Source organism: Heptranchias perlo, chromosome 24 (genome assembly GCF_035084215.1).
Source record: "Heptranchias perlo isolate sHepPer1 chromosome 24, sHepPer1.hap1, whole genome shotgun sequence".
Taxonomy (NCBI): domain Eukaryota; kingdom Metazoa; phylum Chordata; class Chondrichthyes; order Hexanchiformes; family Hexanchidae; genus Heptranchias; species Heptranchias perlo.
In genome coordinates, this window is record NC_090348.1 from 44,971,361 (window position 1) to 44,999,171 (window position 27,811).

General features: G+C 44.5%; 1 protein-coding gene across 4 annotated transcripts in view; it reads left to right on the forward strand.

The window, feature by feature from the left end:
• The window catches only part of LOC137341753 (peroxisomal succinyl-coenzyme A thioesterase-like), a 44,015-nt gene extending 20,781 nt beyond the window's left edge, over window positions 1–23,234 (forward strand). For 3 of the 4 annotated variants that reach the window (XM_068005220.1, XM_068005219.1, XM_068005218.1), the window contains 7 exons: window positions 1,959–2,134; window positions 4,347–4,466; window positions 5,097–5,188; window positions 13,039–13,132; window positions 16,488–16,568; window positions 16,681–16,822; window positions 21,337–23,234. In XM_068005220.1, the coding sequence (XP_067861321.1) occupies window positions 1,959–2,134; window positions 4,347–4,466; window positions 5,097–5,188; window positions 13,039–13,132; window positions 16,488–16,568; window positions 16,681–16,822; window positions 21,337–21,470 (839 nt within the window). In that variant the 3' untranslated portion in view covers window positions 21,471–23,234. The remainder of the gene's footprint in view (window positions 1–1,958; window positions 2,135–4,346; window positions 4,467–5,096; window positions 5,189–13,038; window positions 13,133–16,487; window positions 16,569–16,680; window positions 16,823–21,336) is intronic. The other variant, XM_068005221.1, reaches the window with a different exon arrangement.
• Window positions 23,235–27,811: the final 4,577 nt, after the last annotated feature.

A 27,811-nucleotide genomic window follows, 5' to 3' on the forward strand; every position in this document is an offset into this window, starting at 1 on the left:
TACCCTTGGTGCCAGGAAGTTGGCTGCTGCTGCCTTCCCCTGATAAGTCATCCCCCTCAACAATATCCAAAGTGGTATATTTGTTTGAGAGGGGGACGGCCACAGAGGACCCCTGCACTGCCTGCCTGCTCCTCTTACTCTGCCTGGTGGTCACCCACTTACTTCCTGCCTGTACAACCTTTACCTGCGGCGTGACCACCTCACTAAACATGCTATCCACGACGTTCTCAGCATCGCGAATGCTCCTTAATGAATCCATCCGCAGCTCCAGTGCCGCAATGCGGTTTGTCAGTAGCTGCAGCTGGATGCATTTCCCGCACACATGGTCGTCAGGGACACCGGAAGGGTCCCTGATTTCCCACATAGAGCAGGAAGAGCATAACATGGGCTGGGCTGTCCTGACATGACTTACCCTTTAACTAATTAATTCAAATTAAATGAATCCCACCAATTTCACTTCAATTAAAAAGGTATACTCAAGGGCCCTTGCTGAACAGCAGTCCCCCACTACACAACAGAGACCAGAGAATCCACAAACTCTAACCTTAGACAAATTCAGCAGGAAAATACTCACCAGCCAATCACTTACCTCTTCCTTGGTGACGTCCCACTTGGATTACTTTTTGCTTCTTATTTATCTCAGGTCCAGGAGTTAAGTCCCTGTGATGTCGCACAGTAGTTGTCTCTTGGTGCAGGTCTGCTGCTGCTTTTATTCCACAATCTCAGTCTTCTACTCTCAGGTCCACTACCACTCTGCAGGAAAAGTTTGGAAAAGCAAGGCAAAGCAGCACCTCCTTCCCCCACTTCACCAAACTCCCACACTTACCGAACTCTCAGCACACTGTGTAATATCTGCACACCGTGCAGTCCGCACCGACAGGCCCCTGTATTTCTACAGTTGAGACTCAGATGAGTCAGGCCTGCCCCACCTTCAGGGACCAATTGAATCTAGCTAACCAATTAACTTGCTACAGCAGCTCTCTGCTGAAGCCTGACAGAAACTTCGAAATTTAAACTTTTAAATTGACCTTAAACAGTTGAAGCAATATGCACTAGATTTAAAGAGATTAACCCTTCAACTCCCACACTTACCGAACTCTCAGCACACTGACTGTAAAAGTTCTATGCAAATGTAGTTGGCCAGTTTTATTTAGGTTACAAGTAAACATTGTCCACAGAAAACAAAACTGTCTGTAATTTGGCACAATTTAACATTAAATTTGCAGTATTCTCTGAAAAGCTGTAAGGATGGCTGATGTGGGAGAGGAAAATGCTCATGGGCATAATTGGTCATTGGACAGGGCAAAAAGCACCCAAACTATATTTGGGCTCTTCCAAGGTAGAATTATGATAGATTTTTTTTTGTATCGGGGTGACATCCGTCGTTCAGTGGTAGCACCCTTGCCTCTGCCAGAAGGTTACGGGTTCAAGCCCCACTCCAGAGACTTTAGCATATAATCTAGGCTGACACTCCAATCCAGTACTGAGAGAGTGTTGCATTGTCGGAGGTGATGTCTTTCAGATGAGACATTAAACCGAGGGTCTGCCCTTTCCGGTGGATGTAAAAGATCCCATGGCACTATTTGAAGAAGAGCAGGGGAGTTCTCCCCAGTGTCCTGACCAATATTTATCCTTCAACCAACATCACTAAAACAGATTATCTGTTTATGTATCTGTTTGTGGGACCTTACTGTGTGCAAATTGGCTGCCACATTTCATACATTACAACAGTGGCTATACTTCAAAAGTACTTCATTGGCTGTGAAGTGCTTTGTGGTGTCCTAAGGTTGTGCAATGTGCTATATAAAATGTTTGTTCTTTCTATTTGCAAATTGTTGTTCTACAAAACTTACTTCTAATGTGCAGTAATCATGATTCAGCTTTAGTACACAATGTCCTACTGAATTCCTAGTCTGTTGGCTGCATTCCAGAACTCTACTTACTGTTGTGTTTTTTAGGCCCTGGACCATTTCCTGCTGTTGTAGATATGTGGGGTGGTGGAGGAGGTCTTGTTGAATATCGTGCAGCTCTTCTTGCATCCCGAGGATTTGCAACCTTAGCTTTAGCTTACATGGGGCATACGAGGGTCCCAGAGTCATACCAAACCTTCGACCCAAAACTGCCTTACTTTGAGGTAAAGAATATTTAATGTGTTGCAATGTTTCAACTACTTTGGGTTTACAAATGTGATAATTAGGAAGTTGGCAGATATTTACTGCAACACACTATTGTCAGGAAAACATCAGAGCCAAAAGTACTAATGTGCTAAAGATGTGTAAAATTTGGATTGACTGTCATAAATGTAATTCCAGATTAGTCACTGAATAATTAAGAGGAATTAAATTTGGAAAACATAATGTGTTTTAGTTATGATAAATCATTACGTAATTGAAGTTATTCTTCAGCTCTGTTATTTCTTATGGATCCCATTTTCTTCTTTCAGTATTTTGACTTGTATACTAGCAAATCTTTCATGGGGCTGCTCATGGTCAGTTGGAGATTTTATAAGAACAAGGGTGTTAATGCCAAATTGTAAGATCAGTGCCCCTGATAAATCAGCATTGAGGGGGAGCCTGAGTTCTGTCAGTAATGGGATGGTGTCCAAGGACCTAACAGTACTTTCAGAGGAGGTTCCAAGGTCTGAAAGTACTTGGGGGGGGGGGGGGGGGGTTGGTGGTTGGGAAGAGTCCTGTAGCTCTGGGAATACAGGGACAGGTCTTGGTACCTGGGATTGCCTGGAGAGGGGTCCTGGGATCTAGGAGCATTGAATAGGGAGGTCCCAGGACCTGGGAGCATGGGAGATGCCCTGGGATCGGGGAGCACTGGGAATGGAATCTCGTGGTTTGTAAACCTTGACATGGGGATCTGTGAATAGGGGGACCATCTTGGGAGAGCGAATCCAGCTAGAAAAGGCAACAGATTTGGGAGGGCAGAGTCTGGCATAATTGAGGGTTACTGGGATCTGGCAGTATTTGGAGGGCACGGTCTAGTTGCCCTGTGGATGTGGGAGGGGGGGGGGTGCGAGGAGAATGGGACCCAAAATGCCTTTTGCCCCTTTCAGCCCATCAGAGCCCCAACCCCCCACTGCAGTCGAGCCTGTCAGCCTCCCCGACCCATCTATAGCCCCCTTTGCACCATTAGGGCACCTTCTGCCTTCTCACCACTTTCCCTGTCATTATAGAGGATGGATACTGGTATGGATCAGACTGTGCTCATGCTCCTCATGTCCATTGGTCTAAATTGCTTTGGAATATATTATGTTCAGGTACAAAAGAGGAGTTTTCTACGCTGTCTGACAAAGGTAGCCATGGTATTCGTTACTGTGTGGATGTAGGCTTTTCGGAAAATTAAAGTTGTTGACAGTGACAGACCACAGCCACCTTTATGACTTGCTTGCCCGAGTATGGATCGGATATGATTACCAAGCCAAGCAACTGAATCCTTGTAACTGAAGAATAAATCTGAATGGGCAGTATCAAGATCTCTCCTTCTCAGCGTAATGTCTTGGGCTTCTCATTGCTAGAGAAGGCACTCTATTTGCTCACTGTCCAATTCTGGCCATATGTGGCTGCAGTGATTTTTGTCTGTTTTGGGGGAGTTAGTATTATCAGGAAACAGAATATAATTTTTAATGACATCCAGCAGTTTGGAATTGCTCTGTTTGTTATTATGTTAACAAGCCGGGATAATTCTTTATCCTGCAACTAATGTTAGTTTACTGTTTCTCAGAAACACTTGGAGCTTTGGGCCTTTGAATTTCCTCTGTGGTTATGCCTAAACCTGGGCGGGCAAGAAAAATCTAGCTCCCTGCTGCCCAATGCCACTTCTGGGAATTTTCTACCGGCAGTGATGCTGGATGTACAGTATATCCACCCACATATTAGCTCGTGTATTATAATAGAGCACAAATAACAAGATGGTAAAATGTATTTCCTGTTATTTGCGCCTTGGCAGGATTGAAGGAGGGGGGTTAAATAATTGTCCAATTTACTCTACGATCGCTTGCATTAAGTAAAGTGTCAAATTCAATAAGTTTGACTTTTTTTAAAAAAAAGTAAAATCTTCAGCCAGCAAGAAATTACAACAATTTCCCTTCCTCCCGCCCCCAAGGAAGGCATCCATCGGTGCTGCAAAGGACCCTGGTATATAAATGATCCTGACCCAGGAAATGGGCCAAAGCCAGACACAGGCAAGGGGTGGCGGAAGTCCTGCCCTGCCGCAAATCCAGCGCCATTGCAGATGGCAGAGGCAATTCAAGCGTTTGGCGTTTACTATTGTCAGATACTTAGAGATGTTGCTGTTAAATCACAAGGGGCATCTGCAACATTGTATTTACTGATTCACAGGACGCCTTCAGTACCCTGAATAACCATCCACAGGTTGCAAAAGGCAGAGTTGCTGTTTTGGGGCTCTCATTTGGATTCACACTTGCACTCCTGATGGCAACAGAGATCCCAAGTATTCATGTAAGTTGATCAGCAATGAAACAGATTTAGACAAGAGGAATATCAAGTCTCTTGATTTAATGGAAACTTGGTAGAAAAATACAATATGTCAACTCCAGTTACCTGACTACTGAGAAATCCAAACTAGGTTTATATCTGTTCACTCTCTGTGTATTTTCAGTTATAATCCATTGCCTACAGAGCAATTCCTAAATAGTATTTTTGGAACATCTGACTGGTAAAAGAAGGTTGTGAAAGAAAAATTACAGTAGCAAGGGTCAAAATGAGAATTGATAGCGATAAATTTTCCATGGTTTTATTTATTTACATGTAGCCTTCAAACCAGCTTGATAACCCATGGCATACCATGTGTTTTGCAAGAGGGATTTATTCATGGTCTTGCATTTGTGCAGAAGAAATTTGATAGGACAGTCTCAGAGACAGTTTCCCAACTAAACTAGAGCATTTACTAATTCTGACCTAGTGTACATTATCATACAATTTGCTGTGGTCATATCTGGTTGGTATTTTGGCCCTTAGAATGGATTTATTTGCTGAACATTGGTCATAGTTTCATTTTTACCATGAATACAAATTCTTTTTGTTTATCTTGATTGTTTATCTCCTGCACTTGTTATGCTTTTCCCTTAGCCCAAGTGCTTAATCTGCATCAGTGGAATTCATTATAACCTGCTCAAGGAAACAAAATTTGATATGGTTGATGTATTAGATGTGTTTTCCAAGTAAGTTACTTTAATTTCCTGTTTTTTTCATGTTATGTATTTTTGCTGTTCTTCATATGGGCACAGCCAAATACTCTTTTTTGAATATGTGGGACACAATTAAGGATCTAACAAACATAATAAACGCACAAAGTAAATTGGATGGAGAAAACACCACTTGAGCCTAAAAAGAAATTGCTTTATCAATATTGATGCCTGCATTTGATGCTAACTGTTGCACTATATCTCTGTGTTGATTTTCTATTTTAATGGAATTAGAGGAATAGCTCTGCTACGAAGCTAACACTGACATAAGGGACTGAATGGTGGCCTCCTATGTTGAAGTTCTGTGATTCTGTACTATATTTCTATGATGCTTTCCCATATCCCCCTTTGGAAAAAAGCACATTTAAAGCCCAATAAGATTATTCAAACTTAAAATACTTTTAAGGAATAAATAAATATTACATTAAAGTAAAATGGATGGAGAAAACACCACTTGAGCCTAAAAAGAAATTGTTTTATCGAAATCGATGCCTGCATTTGTTCACAAAAGAGGGGGACCGTGCAGACATTGTAGTTAAGGAGGAGGAGTGTGAAATATTGGATGGGATAAACATAGTGAGGGAGGAAATATTAGGGGAATTAGCATCTTTGAAAGTAGATAAATCGCCAGGCCTGGATGAAATGTATCCCAGGCTGTTAAGAGAAGCAAGGGAGGAAATAGCGGAGGCTCTGACCATCATTTTCCAATCCTCTCTTGCTACAGGCGAGGTACTGGAGGACTGCTAACGTTGTACTGTTGTTTGAAAAGGGAGAAAGGGATAGGCCAAGTAATTGCAGGCCAATCAGCCTAACCTCGGTGGTGGGCAAATTATTGGAAAAAGTTCTGAGGGACAGTATTAATCGTCATTTAGAAAGGCACGGACAATCAGCATGGATTTGTTAAGGGAAGGTTGTGTCTGACTAACTTGATTGAATTTTTTGAGGAGGTAACGAGGAGGATCGATGAGAGTAGCGCGTTTGATGTAGTCTACATGGATTTTAGCAAAGCTTTTGATGAGGTCCCACATGGCAGACTGGTCAGCCATGTGGGACCAAGGGAAAGTGGCAAGTTGGATCCAAAATTGGCTTAGTGGCAGGACACAAAGAGTAATGATCGCCGAGTGTTTTTGTGATTGGAAGGCTGTTTCCAGTGGGGTTTCGCATGGCTCAGTACTAGGTCCCTTGCCTTTTGTGGTATTTATCAATGATTTAGACTTAAATTTAGGGGGAATGATTAAGAGGTTTGCAGATGATACAAAAATTGGCCATGTGGTTGATAGTGAGGAGGAAAGCTGTAGGCTGCAGGAAGATATCAATGGACTGGTCAGGTGGGCAGAATAGTGGCAAATGGAATTCAATCCGGAGAAGTGTGAGGTAATGCATTTGGGCGGGGGGGTGCAAACAAGGCGAGGGAATACACAATAAATGGTAGGATACTGAGAAGTGCAGAGAAACAGAGGGACTTTAGAATGCATGTCCACAGATCCCTAAAGGTAGCAGGACAGGTAGATAAGGCGGTTAAGAAGGCATACGGGATACTTTCCTTTATTAGCCGAGGCATAGAATATAAAAGCAGGGAGGTTATGCTAGAACTGTATAAAACACTAGTTAGGCCACAGCTAGAGTACTGCATACAGTTCTGGTCACCGCATTACAGGAAAGATGTAATTGCACTAGAGAGGGCGCAGAGGAGAATTATGAGGATGTTGCCAGGACTGGAGAATTTTAGCTGTGAGGAAAGGTTGGATAGGCTGAGGTTTTTTTTTAAGAACAGAGAAGGCTGAGGGGAGATTTAATTGAGATGTATAAAATTATGAGGGGCCTAGATAGAGTGGCTTGTAAGGACATATTTCCCTTAGCAGAATGGTCAATAACCAGGGGGCATAGATTTAAAGTAATTGGTAGAGGGATTAGAGGGGAGTTGAGGAGAATTTTTTTCACCCAGAGGGTGGTGGGGGTCTGGAACTCACTGCCTGAAAGGATGGTAGAGGCAGAAACTCTCATCTCATTTAAAAGGTGCTTAGATGTGCACTTGAAGCACCGTAACCTTCAAGGCTACGGATCAAGAGCTGGAAAGTGTGATTAGGCTGAATAGCTCTTTTTCAGCTGGCACAGACACGATGGGCCGAATGGCCTCCTTCTGTGCCGTAAATTTCTAGGATTCTATGAATATGCTGCTCCTTTGTCTGAAAGGATGTATGTAAGGAATCTTACAACACCAGGTTATAGTCCAACAGTTTTATTTGAAAATCACAAGCTTTCGGAGATTATCTCCTTCGTCAGGTGAGTGAGTGAAAGGTTCTCAAATCGCATATCTTATATTAGGCTGGGACACGATCACACCAATCAAAGGTGTCGTTGGTGTTCAGACAGGTTAGCCACGGAAAACAGTACATCTCAGTATACTGAATACACACTGGGTCAGATTACAAAGCCAGAGAGAGAAAGAAACCTGAAAGGCAGAGAGAGAGAGAGAGAGAATGTCCAGTTGTATTAAAAACAGATAACTTTTTTTTTCCTGCTGGTGGGGTTACATGTAGCGTGACATGAACCCAAGATGCCGGTTGAGGCCGTCCTCATGGGTGCGGAACTTGGCTATCAATTTCTGCTCGATGATTTTGCGTTGTCGTGTGTCTCGAAGGCCGCCTTTGAGAATGCTTACCCGAAGATCGGTGGCTGAATGTCCTTGACTGCTAAAGTGTTCCCCGACTGGGAGGGAACCCTCCTGTCTGGCGATCGTTGCGCGGTGTCCGTTCATCCGTTGTCGCAGTGTCTGCATGGTCTCGCCAATGTACCATGCTCCGGGGCATCCTTTCCTGCAACGTATGAGGTAGACAACATTGGCCGAGTCACAGGAGTATGAACCATGTACCTGGTGGGTGGTGTCCTCTCGTGTGATGGTGGTATCTGTGTCGATGATCTGGCATGTCTTGTAGAGGTTGCCGTGGCAGGGTTGTGTGGTGTCGTGGACGCTGTTCTCCTGAAAGCTGGGTAATTTGCTGCGAACGTTGGTCTGTTAGAGGTTGGGTGGCTGTTTGAAGGCGAGTAGCGGAGGTGTGGGGATGGCCTTAGCGAGGTGTTCGTCGTCATCGATGACATGTTGAAGGCTGCGGAGAACAAGGCGTAGTTTCTCCGCTCCGGGGAAGTACTGGACGACGAAGGGTACTCTGTTGGTTGTGTCCCGTGTTTGTCTTCTGAGGAGGTCTATGCGATTCTTCGCTGTGGCCCGTCGGAACTGTCGATCGATGAGTCGAGCGTCATATCCCGTTCTTACTAGGGCGTCTTTCAGCGTCTGTAGGTGTCCATCGCGTTCCTCCTCGTCTGAGCAGACCCTGTGTATTCGCAGGGCCTGTCCATAGGGGATGGCCTCTTTGACGTGGTTAGGGTGGAAGCTGGATAAGTGGAGCATCGTGAGGTTGTCCGTGGGCTTGCGGTAGATTGAGGTGCTGAGGTGCCCGTCTTTGATGGAGATTTGTGTATCCAAGAAAGAAACCGATTCTGAGGAGTAGTCCATGGTGAGTTTGATAGTGGGATGGAACTTGTTGATGTTATCGTGTAGTCTCTTCAGCGATTCTTTGCCATGGGTCCACAGGAAGAAAATGTCATCGATGCACCTGGTGCACAGCGTTGGTTGGAGGCACAGCCTCAGTACTCAACACCAACAACAGCCAATCTCCAGACGCCATCCTACAACTCATCCGCTTCATCCTGGATCACAATGTCTTCACCTTCGATAACCAGTTCTTTACCCAAACACACGGAACAGCCATGGGGACCAAATTCGCACCCCAATACGCCAACATTTTCATGCACAAGTTCGAGCAGGACTTCGTCACTGCACAGGACCACCAACCAAAGCTGTGCACCAGGTGCATCGACGACATTTTCTTCCTGTGGACCTACAGCGAAGAATCGCTGAAGAGACCACACGATAACATCAACAAGTTCCATCCCACTATCAAACTCACCATGGACTACTCCTCAGAATCGGTTTCTTTCTTGGATACACAAATCTCCATCAAAGACGGGCACCTCAGCACCTCACTCTACCGCAAGCCCACGGACAACCTCACGATGCTCCACTTATCCAGCTTCCACCCTAACCACGTCAAAGAGGCCATCCCCTATGGACAGGCCCTGCGAATACACAGGATCTGCTCAGACGAGGAGGAACACGATGGACACCTACAGACGCTGAAAGGCGCCCTCGTAAGAACGGGATATGGCGTTCGACTTGTCGATCGACAGTTCCGACGGGCCACAGCGAAGAATCGCATAGACCTCCTCAGAAGACAAACACGGGACACAACCAACAGAGTACCCTTCGTCGTCCAGTACTTCCCCGGAGCGGAGAAACTACGCCTTGTTCTCCGCAGCCTTCAACATGTCATCGATGACGACGAACACCTCGCTAAGGCCATCCCCACACCTCCGCTACTCGCCTTCAAACAGCCACCCAACCTCTAACAGACCATCGTTCGCAGCAAATTACCCAGCTTTCAGGAGAACAGCGTCCACGACACCACACAACCCTGCCACGGCAACCTCTGCAAGACATGCCAGATCATCGACACAGATACCACCATCACACGAGAGGACACCACCCACCAGGTACATGGTTCATACTCCTGTGACTCGGCCAATGTTGTCTACCTCATACGTTGCAGGAAAGGATGCCCCGGAGCATGGTACATTGGCGAGACCATGCAGACACTGTGACAACGGATGAACGGGACACCGCGCAACAATCGCCAGACAGGAGGGTTCCCTCCCAGTCGGGGAACACTTTAGCAGTCAAGGACATTCAGCCACCGATCTTCGGGTAAGTGTTCTCAAAGGCGGCCTTCGAGACACACGACAACGCAAAATCGTCGAGCAGAAATTGATAGCCAAGTTCCGCACCCATGAGGACGGCCTCAACCGGGATCTTGGGTTCATGTCACGCTACATGTAACCCCACCAGCAGGAAAAAAAAAGTTATCTGTTTTTAATACAACTGAACATTCTGTCTCTCTCTCTCTCTCTCTCTCTCTGCCTTTCAGGTCTCTTTCTCTCTCTGGCTTTGTAATCTAACCCAGTGTGTATTCAGTATACTGGGATGTACTGTTTTCCGTGGCTAACCTGTCTGAACACCAACGACACCTTTGATTGGTGTGATCGTGTCCCAGCCTAATATAAGATATGCGATTTGAGAACCTTTCACTCACTCACCTGACGAAGGAGATAATCACCGAAAGCTTGTGATTTTCAAATAAAACTGTTGGACTATAACCTGGTGTTGTAAGATTCCTTACGTTTGTCCACCCCAGTCCATCACCGGCATCTCCACATCATGAAAGGACGTAGGCTGCACTGAGTTTGCTTCCCTCACATTTTCCTTGGACTGATTTATATCCTGCACAGCAATATTGCTTAAAAATCTAGTGGCACTGCTAACCAGAGTAACATCCTACTGCTCAACATATTCTGTTAATATACCCTTTCAAAGAATGGGTAAGGTGACTGAATAAATTAAATATCTTTTTATCACATTGGATTTCAGGAATTGTATTAGTGATTTGGGATCACATTCTGCAATTCAGCTTGTTTCTCAGTGAAAACAATACCCAATGGTCTCACATACAAAAAGTAGTAGTTACACTAGGAGTGCACAGGCAGTTTTCATGACTTAAGCTGTGGCTATACCCAATATTCCGTTAGTTGTATTATAGGGGGAAAACTGAAGTATACAAAGGTGTTATTTTACAATGGTGGATTTAGAAATATTTGGGGGAAATGATGGTGCATAATTTATTTCCATGGGGAGTCTGAGGCATAACCCCACACCAAAGAAATTTTGATTTTCAACATTTTTGGTGCATTTTGAAGCATGCTGTGATTCAGCATTTGAAGCCAAAAATATTTTTCTGTTGTGAATATAATCAATTCTGCGGGAGATAAATAAAATACACATCATCTAAGGACACTTACTGCCAACTATTTCTATTTTAAATTTTATATCCACATTTATAATGTAAACTACATATGTAAACTCAATACGCTGTAATTACACCCTCCCACCAAGGCAAATGGGCCAGGAATGGGGACTCAGCAAGCTGCAGTTCCCACGATTGAGCCTTACTGGGGAGTTGTCGTAGTAGTGTCAGCCAATACACCCAGTAAAGTGATGTGTACCGTCCTCCACACGTGGGCCCCACCGGTGGCAAGAGGCCTGGACCCCCAAAGAGAGAAAAATATTTTTTAAAAAATTATTCTGCATTGGCCCCAAACGGAGCATTACCAGAGATGGGGGCGCCTGGACAACACTCCCCTCCTCGGCTGAATTTCTGTTGGCATGGAGCAGGTTTTCACCAAATGCACACCTGCCTGCCCCATTCAAATGATTTTCCCTCATACTTAACCCTGAAACTCCATTGGGGGTTCAGTGTTGTAGGGCAGCAGGATTGTCACAAGTGAAATTTCAGGACCTATGTTCCTACAATACAATAGAAGTTTGCAAAAATTATTGTGTGCAGTTGTGTTCATTACAGAAAAAAACACAAGAGAAACTTTTATCAGCTGGGAGTCTGGTTGCTGTTTGCCAGATTCTGGCTTCAAAATCATGGTTCCCTGCTGTAAAAAAAAAATTATTGTGTCTAATAAAAAGCAATAACATGAAATGCTAGAAATGTGAATACAATGTAGAAAAGGCTGGAAGCACTCAGCAGGTTAGTCAGCATATGTGGAGAGACCAGACAAATCAGCATTCCATTCAGAAGAAGGGTTTGGCCTGAAATGCTGACTTGGCGAGTCTCTCTCCTCAAGTACCGACTGACCTGTGTTTCTAGCCTTTTATGTTTTTGTTCATCATCATCATGACTGTCGCCTCCTGTAGCTTCTGCTAAATCACAAATACTGATTGAAAAAAGGACATTTGGCCCAACGCGAGCCCTTGATTTCTTTCACAGACCATGTACAAACTACGTTACTGTAGATCCTTCCCCCGCCCCCTCCACTCCTTTTTAACCCCCTGAAGGAAAGGTCAGCTGATGACCTGTGAATTCCATTCACATTTCAGGAGAAAACAAAAAAGACCAAAGGCTAATGTGCCAATTGGAGTCACTTTTTTAATATTTGTTCTCGGGATGTGGGTGATGCTGGCAAGACTGCATTTATTGCCTATCCCTCATTGCCTTGAGAAAATGTGATGGGCCTTCTCGAATTGCTGCGGTCCTTGAGGTGATGTTGCTCCCACGATGGGATTTCCAGGATATAGATCCAATGACATTGAAGTAACGGTGATTGCATGTCCATGTCAGTATGCTGTGTGTCTTGGTTGAGGGGAGCCCGTCAAGCAGACTGCTTTGTTTTGAATGGTGTTGAGCTTCTTGAGAGTTATGGCTGCACTTATCCTGGGGCGTAGTGAGTGTTGTTGATAGTGGAGAGGCTTTAAGGGGTCAGAAGCTGAGTCACTCATCATACAATACCCAGATTCTGCTCTGCTCCTATAGCTGTCCTGTTGATATTGCTGGTCCAGTTGAGCTTATGATCAGTGGGGATCTCCAGCCCTGATGTTGATGGGTGACTCGGTGCCATTGAAGGTCAGGGGGAAGTGGTTGCCGTCTGCAAAAAAACTTAAATGTCTTGATAAAAGGTCTTCAAATGCCTCCTCAACTGTTGTGAACTTGGTAGGTTATGTAAATCTCTGGTACACTAATTTTAAAAACTGGGAGGGTTTGTAGATTTAGTGGTTATTTTAGCAGCACAATACAGAAAAGATATGTTACCATTGGGTTTCATTGTCTAGTCATTGACTTGTCTTTCCTTTTTTTTGCCTCCCCACCCAGAGATATGAGTAAAGTTAAGTTTACAGAAGATGGTGCTATGATATGGAGAGATATTTCCTTGCCGTTCTCAGATGATCCAAAGAAGCTAGTGAAGGTAAAGGGTTCTGTTAAGTATAGGAATAATAAAAGATGCTTAGTTCAGTACAAATTGCAGAGCAAGCGGCAATGAAAAATATGAATTTCTGTCTGATTTGTATGACTTTAAATTGTAAAATGTAAATCTGTATTAAAAATGGCAGAGCCAGCTGTACTCTGGAATGCCTGTATGTAAGATCCTTTGTTGTGTGGTAATGTTAGTCTACGAATGGCTGTCTGCATTGCAATTGTGCTCGTTACCTTATTCAATGTCAGTGTCTGTCCGTCTGAGCAGAGTGGCGCAGCAGAAGCGTGCTGGGCCCATAACCCAGAGGTCAATGGATCGAAACCATTCTCAGCTAGCATCAAGCTCAATACATTGTCATTGTTTCAATCCCTATCTGTTTGTCCAAAACATAGTACATTTTCTGTTTACGACATCACTACTTTTGTGAATTAATCTTGGTGCTAGCCATCTGAAAATGATATTTCAACTGGGATGTGTTAGAACCAAGCTAATTGAAAAGGTGTGAACACAGAGAGATAACATGTCTCCCAGGCGATTGACATATTGTGGCCATTTTACTCTGTTAAAGGCGCCATATAAATGCAAGTTGTTATTGTTGACTGTTTTGTGATCCTGCTTAGATCCTATTTAAGAAAAATCTTTAAACTGTTTCTATATCAAAGGATTGATGTAGATTGATTTTATAATCCTGAGACTTTCTTATGGGCTTCAAGCCTCTATATTTGAAAGGCTGGGGAATATTGTGGCCCCAGAATTCAATCAGTGTTCCCCTGTGTTCTGCCATAACTCTGGCAGGAGATTGGCAGAAAGGTTAGGAAAACAATAGACGCCTTAATGTCTTGTAATGGGTGAAACTTCTATCTTGTAGTGACAAGGGGTGGGACCAGTGGACTGGGGACTCCCTTCGTGAGAGTTCCCATTCCTGCTCATCAGTTGGGACCTGTTGTTGTCGTGGCGGCATGTATGCCAAGTGAGTGGTGGCGTACTAGCCTACACAAGGGTATATGTGGCCCCCGCTATAGGGGTCTGCACCCTCAAATAGGTATGAATTAAAAAAATAATTCCAGATCAGCCATCTTGCTCAGAGCCAAGGGGACCTTTGTAACCTTTGCCTCCCCAACCTCCATCTGCTGGGCATAAAGAGTCTAGAGTTTCCATGGACATGGGGCAGGATGACACCACAGATGGACTCATAATGGTGCTTGCGCCTGCCTGCCCCAAGCTAATAAGGTGCCCTCCCACTGACCCCGCAAACTGCAATGGGGCCAGTGCTGGAGCACACATTTGGGCGTGATCCCTGTGTAATCATCAGGATTGCGACCTGAGGAATTTCATAGCCTGTATGTTTAACCTATCCTGTCTTTTTAAGGCCACTCTTTAGCTGCTCACTATGAGGAAGTGGTTTAAATAGATTATTTCCAGGAACTTGCTGAGAGGAGCTATAAGAATTATGGGGTTGACTTTGATTTAAACTAGTTAATCTAGTTTGAGTATAATGTAAATTTGATTATTGGACTGTTAGTATATTGTACGTCTTTCTCTTTCCCCGTGTTATTTTAAACTGCAAATAAACCTGGACAACTGGTCTAGGGGTGTGGTAAATGTTCTGCCTCCTGAGGTCTCATGAGTGTGTGCTGGGTATTACAATTTGAACCATCTCCCAACACTTTTTTTAAAAACTCGTGCTCACTTCAAAAGAACACTTCCATAGGCAGTCCCTTGTTCTCTATGAACCGAAATGTAACCATATGTAAACACTATCTAGGGCATAACATGCCTAGGATGAAGAGCAAACCTATTTTCATCTCTGTTCTATACACTGGAAATGGTATTGGTTATTCCTGTAATTCCTGGAAAATAATATGCTAATATAACCTAATCTGAAAACTACCAAATCATTTTTTATTGAGACTGATCCATTTTGTGCTCTATCAGCATAGTGAGTAGAATGAATTTTTCACCAGTCGTTTAAAACCAATAGTCAAGAAGCCTTAACAGTTCTTTGCAGTAACTTTAGTAACTAGAACTACATGTCCTTGATGAAAAACTTTTGTGTGAGAAAGACATTGCACACAGTCCTTTGTTAGCCCCTGGCCCTTGTATGACAACACAGCAGGAAAGGAACTGCCAGCAATGTCTCCGGTCCCATTTATATTTCTTTTCTTTGATCTTGTCTAGTATAAAGGTAGATAGACAGCTATCATTCATAATTAATCAAAGCCAACCCACTGTGAAACATTTCAGGGTTCCAAGTTATTAAAGTAGCCCCTCAGACTGACTGAGGTAATTCACACATCTTCAGGACAAAGCCGAGCTCCAAGTCTGGTAAGCTGTTGATCAATATTAATTATTATTATTACCTGGGCTTACTTAGGATCTGCTACCATTTTGTAGGGAAATATGCATCTGCTTAAACAATCAATCTATTTTCCCTTGATGGGGGACTGCCTAAAAATAGTCAACATCAACGAAGATGAGTCATTTGTTTTTGGCAGCGGCAGATGGCCTTTGTAGATTGCTTTTAGCGATCCTTTCTCGGCGTGCAGTTACTGCAGCCAACTTAAAACTGCTGTAATACTGGTAAACTACAAATTCCTATTTAGAAAAAAGAAATTTAGTGGTGAGAATCATATGACAGTAAGATCAGTCATAGTGAGTCCCACTATTCACCAGTGGGCAATATACTGTGATTTGGGGTTAATTGTTAGACCTCGATTATGTTAATCCATATACGGCAGAATATATAGATGCAGATTTTGGTTCATAAGAGACTTGATCTGCTTATGGAAACTTGTCAGGCCATAAACACAGGAAAAATGTGTATGGTACATGAAAGTGCAACTGTAACACAGCATTCGTATTAAACTTTAAAAAAAAATACAGTAAAGTGTCTCTTCAAGGTCCCTCATTTACATGGGTTGCTTGATTTAAACCTGTAAGTTGGCTGTCTATCTATTAAAAACTGAAATCTAAGGTAGGAATAGATGATAATTTTTCACTTGTAGTGCTCAATTGCATGTAATATTTGAAGAAACAAAATTTCAAGTATATTTCGCCTATTTCAACTCCAAATTTTAAAGATGTTTGTTGCACAAATTCATGCTGCAAAGCAAATGTTTGAATTTGAAAGATTCCTTTATAGGGAGACAAAAGTAGAGAATGTTCTGAGCTGAGGTAGCTACCAAGGTCTCAAATGGCAAAGTGATATTTGTATATTTCTCACTTGTGCAAATTATATTTCTACTTTCTCATGCCTGTCATGTTTTTGAGTTACAGGACTTCATACCCATGAACGAACTGTTGTTAACTCCCCACTGCATAAACCCTTATGTTGTCTGATTGATAGGTTGATAAAGTCAAATGCCCCATGATGCTAATTTCTGGGGAGGATGATCAGAACTGGCCTACGCTAGAAGCGGCCTTTGAGGTAAGTGCATATTATGCCCCATTTCATGATTAATCAGTTGATTTATGTATGAGATTTGAGGTATTGACCAGATATATTTGAAAGTGTAAATTTGGTTACTTTTCCATTTCAGATCCAGAAGCTGATGAAGGCTGCAGGAAACGATCACTTGCTCACTATACTCTCATACCCCCAAACCGGACATCTTATTGAACCTCCATATAGCCCACACTGCAGGCAATCCAAGTTTAGGTTACATTCCAAAAAGAGAACAGGTGGGTTAGTACCAGAAATAGCATTGACCCTCCAAGTACTAATGCACTATTTTATATTACTCCTTATAATTCAAACATTTTTAGGTAGTCTTGTCCCCACTAGTTATACCCAAAGATGTCATTCAGACTTTGTGTGTTACATAACAAAGTTGTAATGGCTTTGAGCTTTCTATTCCCTTCTGCGATTGGAAACAATTTCAATTTGGATACTCACTGATTTATTTCATAATCATTTTATGCTTTTGCCTTCAAATTCATATGTTTGCACAATGTGTTCTTTTCCTGTTGGGCACTTGCATATGCATATGCACATGCACAGTGTGCTACCACAAACTTCAACCTAGATTCCCTATAATAGAGGGCTTATCTAAATGAGCAATTGATCATGTGAAACACCTCATTGAGTTATTGTGGGCACTGGTTAGACCTGCTGAAAGAACTGTTACGATTTGGGCTTGCTCCCATTCTGTTTCCTTCTGCTCACTGCAAAAAAAAATCAATTTTTTCTGACTCCTGTTGCATAGTGCCATAATGGGTATTCATGGGAATTCCTATATTCGAAGAGCAGTGCCTGCGGGGGCTATAACTTAGAACAGCTGCTGTTAGTTATGCCACATGCTCCAACCGGACCTGCAGCCCAGCTTCACCAGAGGCATGGCATTATCAGTGGCTGTCAAGGTCACAACCGGTCTGAACACTTATGCATCGGGATCCTTTCGAGCTGCCACTGGGGATAACAACAATAAATTCTGTTCTTAGATTTGTCAAGTAAGTGACTGATGCCTTGTTTCCTTGAACTAGAAATTTCAGCCTAGATTTTCATCCTGCTTACCCCCTTTCTTGCAGTGAATGGTAGAGAAAAATGGAGCAGGGGCACCTTGTGCCATTTCCCTGCTAGTCCAAAACTATTATTTGAAAAAGGAAACCTTGCACCCCCCCCCCCCCCCCAAACAGCAGGCACTACAGAATGCTATAGTGCCCACTGCAAACCCACCCACCCCTTGCAAATTTGCACAGTGTAACACTGTACCACCTTCATTATCACCAGAAAAGGGCAGGAAGTTGATCCCAGGCCTGTGCATTTAAAACCGTAGTCCACAAGTGTATAAGTATGCATAAGTGTTCAGACCGGTTGTGACCTTGACAGCCACTGATATCTCCAATTTTGCCTCTTCCTAATTTGAGGATATGTCTGCTATCTGCTCCTGCCTAGGATTGGAAACTCAGTAATGTGGGAGGTTATAGATTTTTATTTGATCTCGGGATGTGGGCGATACTGGCAAGGCTGCATCCCTAGTTGCCCTGAGAAGGCGGTAGGCCTTCTTGTTCCGTCATGCTCCTATTACACCTGACCTATAAATGTATTATGAACATAAATGATTATATAAATGAGTTAGTAGTGTATTTTTTAAAAAAATGAAAGTTTGTTGAATTTTATCTTTTGCACCCAACCATCTCCCCATCCAGCATTAACAGATGTTCATGCTTTCAATGTCAAGTTCCCAATGTCTTGTGTAGCTTTCAAGAGAAGGTGTTGACGAGAGGCAAGGGAGGAAGTTAAGATAGGAGCTGAGTAAGCCTGTGTTTGATTGCTCACCTGGAGGCTTAGAAAGCATTATTTGCATAGACCTGGGAGCGGATCTCTGTGCACTACAAATTGAGGAGTCTTGCATGGGACTTAAAGGAATTACTTCAGGCCTCCACAATGTGTTTGGAAGCTTGAATTCAGAAGCACCTCTTTCTTTGCGTTTGGCTGCTCTGAAAATACACTTCCCTACATATCTTTTTACAACCAAATGTGCTGCTCTCAGTCGCTTCAGAAATGAATTAGGAGCCAATAGAAATATATCTTCTAGTTCTGACGAAAGGTCTTTGACCTGAAACATTGGGCTCAATTTTTAGACGTCCGAGCCAGCGGGTTTGTGGCGGGGGGCTCCGAGAATCGGGGATTCCCGGGGCGGGTCCGGACCCCGGCTCCAACCCGCTCACTTCCGGGTTCCCCAGTGACGCACTTAGATGCGTGCGCAGCCCCCGCATGCGGGACTCCCGCCGGCAATTAAAGCCGGCGGGCTCCCACTTAAGGCAATTAATTACATAGTTCAGGTCGTTAGCAGACCTGATTTGTAGGATATTTTAGGAGGGGTGGGATTTTCATCTCAACTGAGCGTGTTTCCCCTACTGGGGGAAACACTCCCAGTTGAAATGGACGTGTTGCAGCCACCAGCCTGTGGCAGCTGCAAAGGTCCATTTGACAGGTGGGGGGAGGGGGTGGGGGGGAGACCCTCACTCATTGCAGGAGACCACTCTGTCACTTTGATCAAAGATTGGCCTCCACCACCCTCCTCCTAACAATAAAATTCACCAAGTTGGAATCTCAACTCCGGTGTGCAGACACATTTACCTACCTTGCGGACCCCCCAAACGTGCATCTTCTGGATGGGGGCCGCCATAGCTGTAGTCATGACCTCCTCGGAGGATGAACAGCATCACCAGCCTCGCCGGCCATGCCGTCCACCTCTGACATGTGGAGCTGCGCAACACAATGCTGTGACACATCCACCTGCAGAGCAGGAGGGAGGGCAACCGTAGCGAGAGATGCGTCGCAGAAGGCACTACCCTCACCACAGGGTCTACAGACCGAGGCTCAGCTTCCTGGACCTCTCTGAGCAGCAGTGCACACGGAGGCTCAGAGTCACTCGACATGTAGTCATGGACATCTGCAGCCTCCTTGATGCCGAGCTGCTCCCGGCTGGCCTGAGCACCATCTTCTTACCTGTTGCTGTCAGTCACCACTGCCCTCAACAACTTCTCCGCATCCTTCCAGGGTACCACCAGGGACATCGCTGGCGTCTCTCAGTCGTCTGCACAAAAGAGCCCTGCAAATACACCTACACCCACTCTGCAGTGACACAATGGGTGGCATCAGGTGTGGGTCTTCATGATGATCCTCAGGAAAGGGCATTATTGCACAAACCAGACAAGATTTGCAAAGACATGGCAGTAGTGGTGACAATACAATATGTAATGTGAGTTGATCAGAAATCAAATGTAAGTAAAAACCATGACAAACCCTCAAACACCCTTGTGCATCCCCTTCATGCTCACGACACGTTTGCCTTACGCTTCCTACTACACATATATGATGCATGTGGCTGCAGCACAGGTAGTGGCAGGTTGGGTGAGGCTGACCGTGAAAGAGATGCATGAGCGGGTGAGTATGAGACGGAGCCATGAGATTGTATGAGGATTGGGTTGAGTTGTAGTGGTGGGATGAGTACTGGCGAGGTAAGTAAGTGCAGGTAAGATGAGGATGAGCTTTGAGTGGGTGTGAGGAGAGATGTGATAGAGTAGTGTTGGCAGTGCAGAAGGAAATGTGGGGTGGTGGCGGTGATGTGGCAGACGGAGTGTAGGGGAATGAGTAAGTGTGCTCACTTCGGCTGACCTACTTAAGTCATTGAAGCGCCTCCTGCACTGTATGCAGATGCGTGATATGTTGGTGCTGGTGACCCCCTTTGCCACCTCGAGCCAGGCCTTCGTGGTGGCAGAGGCAGGCCACTTCCTCCCGTTCGCCGGGGAGAAGATCTCTGTCGTCCTCCTCTTCACCCCATCCAGTAGGACCTGGAGTGAGGCATCATTAAACCTGGGAGCAGCCTTCCCCCTGGACTGCTCTATGCTGTAATTTTGGCTCCTTTCTGCAGCATCAGTCAGTGGAGGACTCCCCCTTTAAATAGGGCTCCTCCAGCTGACAGCCTATGATGTGGCTGCGCAGTCCGCCCGCTGCGCAGCTTTCCAGCGCGAAACCCAGAAGCCAAGGTAAGTGCCTTCAATTAGGCTGCGATCGTGTGCGGAGCATCTTGAATTCACTGGGCGCGTCACCCACGCACCCAGTCGACCCCCCCCCGCTGCCAACCCGCCTCCCTCCTAATATCGAGCCTATTAACTCTATTTCTTTCTCCACAGATGCTGCCTCACTTGCTGAGCTTCTCCAGCATTTTCTGTTTTTATTTCAGATTTCCAGCATCTGCAATATTTTGCTTTAGAAATGCAGGACTGTTGGTTTCATTCACTGGGCAGGATCCATTTGTACCACTTGTTCTAGGAACTGTCAATTGTTGTTTAGTACCTTGGAGCACCGAAACTCAAAAATGGACAAAGATATTGCTGGGATTTTCCATAATGTAGGACAGTGCAAGAACTCTCAAAACCTTTGCTTTCTATCATGTGATGGTTAGCGTTTTGCAGATACAAATGCCAGTGATGGCATCTAGGCTCCATGTGATGGTTAGCGTTTTGCAGATACAAATGCCAGTGATGGCATCTAGGCTCCATGCGGCTTTCCTCTAATGAGGTAAAGGAGATTTATTTTTCAAAAAAAGATAACATTTAAGTAGTGGTTGTAAGAATTTATTCAGCTACTGGACTCCCAGCAATATTACGGATCTGTCAATTATGCTAACCTAAAACCTCAAGTTACTAACTAACGTGTCCTTATTTTACACTGTTTCTTTCTGCAGTGAATGTGTTGTGGGGTGGAGAGGCCAAACCTCATGCAGATGCTCAGGAGGACTCTTGGAAAAAGATTCTAGCATTTCTAGAAAAGCACCTTGAGCTTCAACACCCAACTGCTATTGTCCAATCCAAAATGTGAGAGAAAGGCAATATCCTGGGTTTTTTCTTGTGCCCAGATCAATACTGAAATAATTTACCAATCGTGATGTCTTCTGGATCAAAAGAAACAATCCTATTACTTTCTGACTATTGTGTGCCCTGGATCTGATTTGCAATTTGTCTTTGGCACCAGTGCATTTCGAGGGTTGACAAACTGACACTGGGGCTTGATTTTAATATTGAAAAACGGGTGGCTGGGGGATGGAGAGGCATTCAAAATCGCAACCATTTCAGATCCGCCTCCAACCCTCACATTTCCAGTTTTCACCGGGGCAGGACCAGTGGCGGCCGACCAATCCGCCAATCCCAGGAGACGGATTGGTGATTAAAACCTTTCAAGGAGGCTGCAAGCCTCCATTTTTGCAGAACTTGCAATTTCAAACCATGGGGGCCTGGATTCTAGGGCCTTCTCCTTCACGCCACGTGAAAGGAGGCGAGAAGGCCCGAAACTGCAGGTAAGAGCCTTTCTGGCATAGCTTGTGGGCCCGGAGGAGCAGGAGTGCTTCCCCCAGGCCCAACAAGCCTACCTGCAATAACCCCCCAACAATCGCGGACTCCCCTCAATGATCTCGGACCCTCACGATGACCCCCGATCCTCACCCCCCCCCCCCCCCAATAATTGCGGACCCCTGACACCCCCCCAAATAATCGTGGACCCTGCGATGACCCCCGATCCCTCCCCCATGACTGGCTTTCCTCCCACCCACCCCCGCCATGCCCCCGCACCCATGCCCCCTCCCCCCACTGCCCCCCGCATCCATACAATCAAAGACTTACCTGAGGACGTCCTCTCCTTGGCTGCTCTCCTGTCCAACTGAGACCAGTCTGTCAATCAGGCCGGTCAGTCAGATGGCAAACCGACAAAAAATAAATAAAAAGACGTCCTTACGTCAAAATCGTAAGGACATCCGGGAAACTCGTACTTCTGGGTTTCCCATCCGTAATCTGACTTCCCCGCCCCGCCCCCCCCCCTCCCCCCCAAATCTCCCGGCTCGGGGTCAAAATCACGCCCCTGTTGTTTGATGCTTCAGATTAACCGAAGTTGATACTGAGATCAAGACATAAGTGAACAAACATTTTATATTGAGGCGTTCAAACATTGTCATCAGCTGCTGTTTTCTTTAAGTAAAATGGTATGACATTAGTAGTGACACTACGGTATGGTGTCTTTTTGTACTAGTTAAAATACGCAGGAGCACTGTTCAGCCCGCTTATAGGAGGTAACAGGTCTAAGGAGGCCTTCATAAATTCAGGCAGCATTTGCACTGTCTTTGCACAAAATGTACTTTTTTCCTATTCATGAAGATAACCATCTGGTTCAGTTGTTGAAATCTTATTTCCTGGGGAATTACTGAATAAACTGTTCACTGCAATTGCATTCTTAAAGATGTCACAATACTTTGATGGTAGTCAATTAACAATTATCATTAGTGTAAAATCACTTCAATAATGCTGTGCTGTTTCAATTGTGGTTATGAGCATCTTTCAAAGTAACTGCTAAAAATCCAATGACTAGTGCAGTTTTATCTGAAAAATCTTTCATTTTCGAAATCTGTTCTCCAGCATGTGACCTGTTATTTTAAATTGAGGTGTTTCTAAAGGTGAAGGATATTCTCCACTGAATTATCATGTAATTATGAATGCCACAAAAGACTCCTGTGTACTATTTTAATTGTATTATGACTTAGTGGAAGATGTTTTTAATGTATATTATGTTGACAATTAAATGGAATTTTGAATCTAACAGTGCAGTAAAAGAATTAATTCAACATGGAGCATCTTGATTGTGACAGATCAGAAGCCTGTCTCATATATAAGAATCTGTGTTTATTTTTTATGTTAAGGATTTGTAGCTGTGCCATTTTTTGTGGCCACTTAGAATTGGTTACTGTTGGCCTGGAGTAGACTCTCTAAATGGAATACTCACTATCTAGGCCGGGTGTCGGACATCAATGGCTCACCTCTATGTAAATAGTGTGATGTAATTACATTTCGGGAAATACAAAAGATTGAGGCTAGCTATGTAGAATAGAAGTTCTCTCGCCTAGTGGTTCAAAAGATGAAGTTATTGAAATCAATGTTGAGTCCGGAAGGTTGTATTGATTCCATTGATTTCAAAAACTTCAGATCATAACCACTGCTCCCATTTTTTTTATTCGTTCGTGGGATGTGGGCGTCGCTGGCGAGGCCGGCATTTATTGCCCATCCCTAATTGCCCTTGAGAAGGTGGTGGTTAGCTGCCTTCTTGAACCGCTGCAGCCCTTGTGGTGAAGGTTCTCCCACAGTGCTGTTAGGAAGGGAGTTCCAGGATTTTGACCCAGCGACGATGAAGGAACGGCGATATATTTCCAAGTCGGGATGGTGTGTGACTTGGAGGGGAACGTGCAGGTGGTGTTGTTCCCATGTACCTGCTGCTCTTGTCCTTCTAGGTGGTAGAGGTCGCGGGTTTGGGAGGTGCTGTCGAAGAAGCCTTGGCGAGTTGCTGCAGTGCATCCTGTGGATGGTGCACACTGCAGCCACAGTGCGCCGGTGGTGAAGGGAGTGAATGTTTAGGGTGGTGGATGGGGTGCCAATCAAGCGGGCTGCTTTGTCCTGGGTGGTGTCGAGCTTCTTGAGTGTTGTTGGAGCTGCACTCATCCAGGCAAGTGGAGAGTATTCCATCACACTCCTGACTTGTGCCTTGTAGATGGTGGAAAGGCTTTGTGGAGTCAGGAGGTGAGTCACTCGCCGCAGAATACCCAGCCTCTGACCTGCTCTTGTAGCCACAGTATTTATATGGCTGGTCCAGTTAAGTTTCTGGTCAATGGTGACCCCCAGGACGTTGATGGTGGGGGATTCGGCGATGGTAATGCCATTGAATGTCATGGGGAGGTGGTTAGACTCTCTCTTGTTGGAGATGGTCATTGCCTGGCACTTGTCTGGCGCGAATATTACTTGCCACTTATCAGCCCAAGCCTGAATGTTTCTCCCTCTCTCTGTTTTGTGTTCTGGCCGTTTGTATATTCGGTGGTCCTGTAGGTAACACCTCTCTGTCTGAACACTTTGATTGCCTTGACAACGGGCAGTTGGAATGATTATCTGTAATCACCAGGTATTGTTCTCTGAATATAAATGCGAAAGGTTCAAGGATTTCCGGACATTCACCTGAGGAAGGAGGAAGCCTCCGAAAGCTTGTGATTTTCAAATAAAATTGTTGGACTATAACTTGGTGTTGTAAAATTGTTTACATTTGTCAACCCCAGTCCATCACCGGCATTTCTACATCATGTGCCATATAAATGCAAGTTGTCAATAAGATTCAGGTGATACCTCAGTAGAAGCAAAAACCAGTGATCTATATAAAAAAAACATGGGTTGTATAAAAGTTTAAAGTCATAATTCAGAACATATTTATTTTATAAACACTATCTTCTGCCAACATGATAGCAATGTTTTTTTGAAAAACATCCATCTTAAAACAGTGTGATCTTATCACTACGAGGGAGTGCCATTATCTTTTCCTGCAGCTAATTCAGGGTACTAAGTGCAAGTCTTTTTTTTAACTCTATGGATCCTATGATCCTTGGCATAGTGTAAACCAGCTTCTAATGAGTGTGGGATGTAATTGAACACACTTGACAATCTTGCTCTTAAGAGCCCACAAGATGGCTAGACTGGGCAAGAAAAAAAATACATTTATATAATAGCTTGTCACATCTCTTAGATATCTTAAACCTTTCACCTCCTTAATTTCTTTGACGGGTATTGTTTGTTAGAAAGGCAAACATCTTCAACCCCACTTCATTTTTTAAAAATTCATTCTCGGGATGTGGACGTAGCTGGCAAGGCCGGCATTTTTTGCCCATTCCTGGTTGCCCTTGAAAAGGTGGTGGTGAGCAGCCTTCTTGAAGTCCATGTGGTGAAGGTACTCCCACAAAGCTGTTAATTAGGGAGTTCCAGGATTTTGACTCAGCGACGATGAAGGAACAGCGATATATGTCCAAGTCAGGATGGTGTGTGACTTGGAGATGATGGTGTTCCTATGCACCTGCTGCCCTTCTAGGTTGCAGGTTTGAGAGATGCTGTCAAGGAACCCTTGGCAACTTGCTGCAGTGCATACTGCAGCCAATGCACTGCAGCAACAGTGCGGCAGTGGTGGTGGAACTGGGTGTTTAAGCCAGTGGATGGGATGCCGATCAAATGGACTACTTTGTCCTGATGTTGACCTCCTTGAGTATTGTTGGAGCTGCACCCATCCAAGCACATGGAGAGCATTCCATCACACTCCTGACTTGTGCCTTCTAGATATTGGAGAAGCTTTGCGGAGTCAGGAGGTGAGTCACTTGTCGCAGAACCCAGCCTCCAACCTGCTTTAGTAGCCACGGCATTTATGTGGCTTGTCCAGTTGAGTTTCTGGTTAATGGTGAACCCAAGAAGTTGATGGTGGGGGATTCGGCGATGGTAATGCCATTGAATGTCACTTATCAGCAACAAGTAACAAATCTGGATGTTGTCCAGGTCTAGCTGCATGCAGGCACGGACTGCTTCATTATCTGAGGAATTATGAATGGAGCTGGACCACATGCAATCATTCAGATCTTCTGATGGAGGGAAGGTCATTGATGAAGCAGCTGAAGATAGTTGGGCCTAGGACGCTGCCCTGAGGAACTCCTGCAGCGATGTCCTGTGGCCGAGATGATGATTGGCCTCCAACAACCACAACCATCCACCTTTGTGCCTGGTAGAGAGTTTTCCCCCTGATCCCCGTTAACTTCTGTGTTACTAGGTCTCCTAGGTGCCACACTCAGTCTGCTGCCTTGATGTCAAGGGCAGCCGTTTTCACTTCACCTCTTTCACCTAATTTCTTTGAAGGGCGGTGGCTGTTAGGAAGGCAAACATTTTGCATATAGCAAGATCCTACAGACAGTAAGGTGATGACCGATAATGATCGTTGAGAGAGGACACCCAGGAGAACCTCCAATTCTTCTTCAAACAGTGCTATGGGACCGTTAGTTTCCGCCTAAGCCCCTGGAATAAGCAGGCGGTTCAACATGTTTCACTTTCCCAACATGTGCAGCTGATGGGCGAGCTTCCTCAGCAGTAGCAGGAACTCGCAAAATTAATCTCATTGTGCCAAGACCTGAAGTGACTCATCAAACAACAGCTCCATGCTCCATCTTTATATGCCAATGAACCCGGTATCATTCGCCCCTATCTCTAAATAATTAGTTAATTACTGTGGAGTATTGGAGTTTTAATGGAATTCAGCATAGGTAGAAGACCATTGATTGCATCCAGTGAGTTCCTGAGTTCAGCTGTGAGAGATGCCAATTAGGTATAGTGTTTAAAGACTACATCACATATCGACATATATATCCAGCAGACAGAACCTATTACTGGAGGTAATGTTGTCATTCATTTGGTAAGTTCCTGGCTGGGAGACAGGATCAATGCATTAGAATTTGTCTGGCTGAAACAATGATCTGAACAGGAATAAATACAAAGAACATGATCTGTAAAATGAGTGGTTTCTTTTCAATTTTGTTTAGATCCAGTTCCACACACTTAACACTTCTTGTGGGGCAGGAGAGGTACAATTGGAGAAAGAGAGTTATGTATCAGTCTCTCTCACATATCCTGCAGGAGATGGCTATAGAATAATCTATTCACAGAGGGTTGCAAGGCTGTGGAATACATTAGTGGAGCTAGCGAGTGAAGCAGAGACAACAGTGTGGGGGTGGGGGTAGAAATTCAACTTATAGCCACCCGTTATCTTAGCTGTTTCCTTGTCTTTGTTTTTCATTTCACTGGAAATGAAACTGAAACCGACATTTCCAGCCTTCTAACAGAAACTCACTCAACAGGCAAAAGCTAAAAGTTAATGGGCCGGATAGTGCTGTGAAGATAATGGTGAGGCTAACAGCGCTCACTGTGATTTACGCGCAAATCAGACAGCAACTTCTAGCAACCACACAGGCGCAGTTAAACGCAAAACATCTGGAAATTGCTGCCCGAGATGCACTGCCCCCTCCATAAGCTGTACACAAACGGCATCTCCCCGCCTGGCTCCCCATTCAAATGTATTGAACGGTGTGAAGTTCCTGTACTGACGTCCTGTACGGTGGATACAGACTAAATTCATCACAAAAAGTTAGGACTTGTCCATTCTCGTCTAAGTACCCTTTTAACAGTATATTAAGCCTTAATTATTGCCAAACATCCTCTCAGGCACTGAAAATTAACTTTTACTAGTGTGGAGTCTCATTCCTTCACCTTTTAATTATTGTTGGAGATTTAAAAAGAAAAAGAATAAAATGTTTTCTTTCTGTCTCTTTTATCTCT